The following is a 3,925-nucleotide window of genomic DNA, read 5'->3' as shown; positions in this document are numbered from 1 at the left end:
GGAGCCAGGGCCATGGCATGGGGGGAGGGGAGCAGGGGCTGGTATCAGGGGGCATTAGGGTTCCCCCCTCAGCTCCCCTGGTCTGTGAGCTGCTCTTGCTGCTCACTGGGGAGAGGTGTGTGGAGGCTGTTGAGCTGTCTTTTACTATATCTTTTTCCATTCTGTCTCTCTTGAGGATGCACTATGCCCCCCAAGAGAAGGCAGAAACTGCAGCAAGAGCAGAAGGGGCAGCCAGCTGTGGCTGCACCCCTGGAGGGAGCTGCTGAGGGGGCTGTAGCCAGCAGAGAAGAGGTGCTGCTGCAGCAGGAGTACAGCCGCCTTTGCAAGGAGCTGGAGGACATGAAGGGGGCACGTGTTCAGCTTCAGGAGGAGAACGAGTTCCTGCAGCAAGAGACCCAGCGCCTCCGTGCTGAGAGCCAGGAATTCATGTGCTATGTGGCCAAGCGGGCCCAGCGGCGCCAGGATGCCATCGTCTCCCTGAACGATCAGAACAAGCAGGCCGTAGAGGAGATCCGCAGGGAGCAACAGGAACTGCTCACCCTCTACCAGAGGAAGGAGGCAGCTCTGCGGGAACAACTGTTGCACAAAGAGGGTGAACTTCTCTGCCTTCGCAAGGAGGTTGAAGGCCTGTGGGAGATCCAGGCACTGCAGCAGGAGCAGGCTGCCCACATCAGGGAGCTGCAGGGAGAGCTGGTGACCACCAGGCAGCAGCACACTCAGCACCTGCAGGAGACCAAAAGCCATTTCCTGCAGGAGAAGGCTGCCTTTGAGCAGAAGTCCCAGCAGCAGGTGCTCTGCCTGCTGCAGCAGGCACAGGAAGTGGTTGCACGATGCATGCAGGAGCATAGTGACCAGGTGAAATGTGAGAACCAGGAGCTGCGGCAGGAGCTGCACCAGCTCATCCAGCGATCACGCACACTGCATTTACACAAGCGTTGGTTAGAGAATCAGGCCCAGCAGCTGCTGCGAGAGCGTTGCTACATGCAAGACATGGCTCGCCTGTACTACACCCACCAGGGCAAGAAGTAGGCCCTAGCTGTGACCCCAGGAATGAGCTGACACAGAGGTGGACACTACTCACTGCCATGACTTGCTTTTGGTATTAGGTCAGGTCAGGGGTTCTTCAAACTGGGGGTCGGGACCCCTCATGAGGTCATAAGGATATTACATGGGGTCGTCATGAGTGGTCAGTCTCCACCCCAAACCCCACTTTGCCTCCAGCATTTATAATGGTGTTAAATATATAAAAAAGTGTTTTTAAGTTATAAGGGGGGGTCACACTCAGAGGCTTCCTATCTGAAAGGAGTCACCAGTACAAAAGTTTGAGAACCACTGCTTTAGGTCAACATTCTTCAGTAACAACTTTGTTAATAAGCTGAGAGGGAAATTAAATTCCCAGAGGATACTGAACTGGGAGGAACTATATCGTCCAACAAAAAGATCTGATCCAAAAGGCTTTAGTGAGACATTGGCAGGGAACAATTTATCCAGCTATCGCGCATGAGTCTTATATGGGCTCCATTGCTGAAGTATCCGAGTGCCTCACAAACTTTAACATATTTATCCACAAAGCAGCACTGTGAGGTAGAGTGATGCCATTGTTGGATATTTTTCTAAAGGATCTATTCTAGGCGATGTTTTCTTGCTTGTGTTATACGGATGTCAGATATGATCACAGTGGTCCCTTCTCGTCTTGGAATGTGTGAATCTATGAATCTGTTATCCTCATTTTACAACCTGTGGCAGGGCATGGAATTAATCTAGGTCTTCTGAGTCCCACGCTAGCATTCTAACCCCTGTGCTATCCCTCTGCACAGAGATTGATCCTGGGCCAGCTCTTGTGCTATCCTGCTGAGTCTAGTGATCTTTAAAGAGAGATAAGTCTTTATTGGAGCAACTTCTCTTGGCAAGGAAGACAAGCTTTTGAGCCACACAGACTATCCCCCCACCCAGAAATGTGCCCCCAATGTATATCTGCAAGAAGATGAGCTCTGTGTAGCTCAAAATCTTCTCTCTCTCACCAACAGAAATTGGTCCAATAAAAGATATTATCTCACCCACCTTGACTCTCTAGTATCCTAGGACCAGCACAGCTACAACTACACTCTTGTGATCTTTCGTATTTCTGGAATCCTGTGATTTAAAAACAAACAAACAAAAACCCCTCAGATTTTCTCCTAAAGAATTTATGTTTTTTTTCCTGTCTAATACCAGAAGAACAAGGGGACATTCAGTGAAATAAAAAGGTGGACAATTCAGAACTAACGAAAGGAAATACTTTTTCACACAATGTGTAATTGGATTGTAGAACTCACTGCCACACTGATGAATGTGGTTCTGGCCTAGTTCTGCTTAGCACCCCAGTTCAGCTTAGCAATAACACAGCAAGGCATACTGGTTAATTTACTGGCTGGGGTAGACAGACCAGCACAGACATCTGTGTGACTTTGCTGGATAAGAGAATGCATGTAGAGGCTGGGAAAGAAAAATGCTTACAGACACTTTTTAAAGTAACGTATTCTTTTTTGTACTAATCATGAAGTTATCAAGAAGTAGCAGTTCTTTGTTTTGTATGCTGGGAACAAATGCTCGGAAGGTACAGTGATGATGCGACGGAATAGCTAATAAAAAGCAGTTTGAATTTGTGAAGGGGGGCTGGTTCTGTATGGAGTGAGATGGGTAGTTCTCTGTTGTATTGCATGCCTATAATAAAGAGCTTGATAGTTGGATCTTTGCTGGTCATCGCCTGTCTCTTTGCGGTTGGACAACGAAACCTGAGCCATCCAGGATAAGAGAAATCCCCAACACAAGTTACAAACAGCTTCTCTTCTCCTTGTCTGTTCTTCAAACCAGGGGTGGGCAAACTTTCTGGCCCTAGGGCCACATCAGGTACAGAAATTGTATGGAAGTGCCAAGTAGGGAAGGCTGGAGGATGCTCATAATTTGTGTTATGAATCCTGATTGTGGTGTTTCCCCAACATAATGCTGCATTGTTTCCCTCCTTTGTTAAAAGGCTTTTGCTACACTCCGACTCTGTGCTTGCGAGAGGAGAAGTGTTGCATCTTAGAGGTGCCCAGGGAGATGGTATGTAATTGTTCCAGGTCACTGGGTGGGGGCTCGAGCCGGTTTTGCACTGTGCTATTGAAAAGGAACCTCTGGATACTGAACCCGGCCCTTATTGCTGCCAACTCTGACAGGCAGGAGGGTTACATATATAATACTCCCAGCATCCTTCAGTGCACAAACCAAACCGTTGTGTGTTCGGTGCTTTGTAGCTATCATTCCCGGTGCACTGACCTCCAGTGTGTGACTGAAGAATGAGATGGGTGCAACCTCTTGCTCCACCCCCAGCAGCCTGAGCACTGAAGGTTTCTGTTAACTGTGAACAGCTGCAGGTTGGGCTCATTAGCTTCAGCTCTGTATACAGGGACTGTTGGCCACTTAGTACAACTTAGTGGGGTGGGGGTCGACTGGCAGCCCCCAGTACCAAAAGGAAGGGGAAGGATGAATGGGAAACCGGGCGCCTGGGACTGACAATTTTCTGCTGCTCTTTCTCCTCAAACCCAGCTGCTTGCATACATAGATCTCAAATCTCTGCCTGAATCTCTTCCCAGATTCGCTGAATTACCCGAGAGCTTCAACTCCCTGGAGGCTTTCAGTTATTCCATCTCCATGGGCGGTTCCTTCCCCACCAGCCTTGCTGCCTCTGCCCTCTCCTCTGGTCTCCCCTCTGGTACCAGGGTTCTCCTGGGAATTTGTAAGAAGGAGGCTCAGTCTGCACTCGAAGGAGGGAGGCGTGATTAGTGCTAAAGCAGAGTTACAAAAGCTAATGGAGACTCACCAGCTCCCAGATGTGTCTGCTGCAGCCGCCACTCAGTGGCCCGTTCTCATTGACCCCCATCTAGTTCCCCTGAAGACGTGATCT

The 3,925-nt window shown here is 49.3% G+C and overlaps 1 protein-coding gene across 1 annotated transcript; it reads left to right on the top strand.

Annotated features, from left to right (window-relative positions):
• Positions 1-73: 73 nt before the first annotated feature.
• On the top strand, positions 74-2,693 carry CCDC121 (coiled-coil domain containing 121). The gene has a single exon (XM_032799252.2). The coding sequence runs from the start codon at positions 184-186 to the stop codon at positions 1,027-1,029; it is 846 nt and encodes a 281-aa protein (XP_032655143.1). The 5' UTR covers positions 74-183; the 3' UTR covers positions 1,030-2,693.
• The last annotated feature ends 1,232 nt before the right edge of the window (positions 2,694-3,925 follow it).

Source organism: Chelonoidis abingdonii, chromosome 3, assembly GCF_003597395.2.
Source record: "Chelonoidis abingdonii isolate Lonesome George chromosome 3, CheloAbing_2.0, whole genome shotgun sequence".
NCBI lineage: Eukaryota > Metazoa > Chordata > Testudines > Testudinidae > Chelonoidis > Chelonoidis abingdonii.
This window is presented reverse-complemented; position numbering and strand designations above follow the sequence as displayed.

Bases quoted from the DNA above. Each gene is read 5' to 3' on its own strand.
- CCDC121 (XM_032799252.2), top strand. From the start codon at position 184: ATGCCCCCCAAGAGAAGGCAGAAACTGCAGCAAGAGCAGAAGGGGCAG.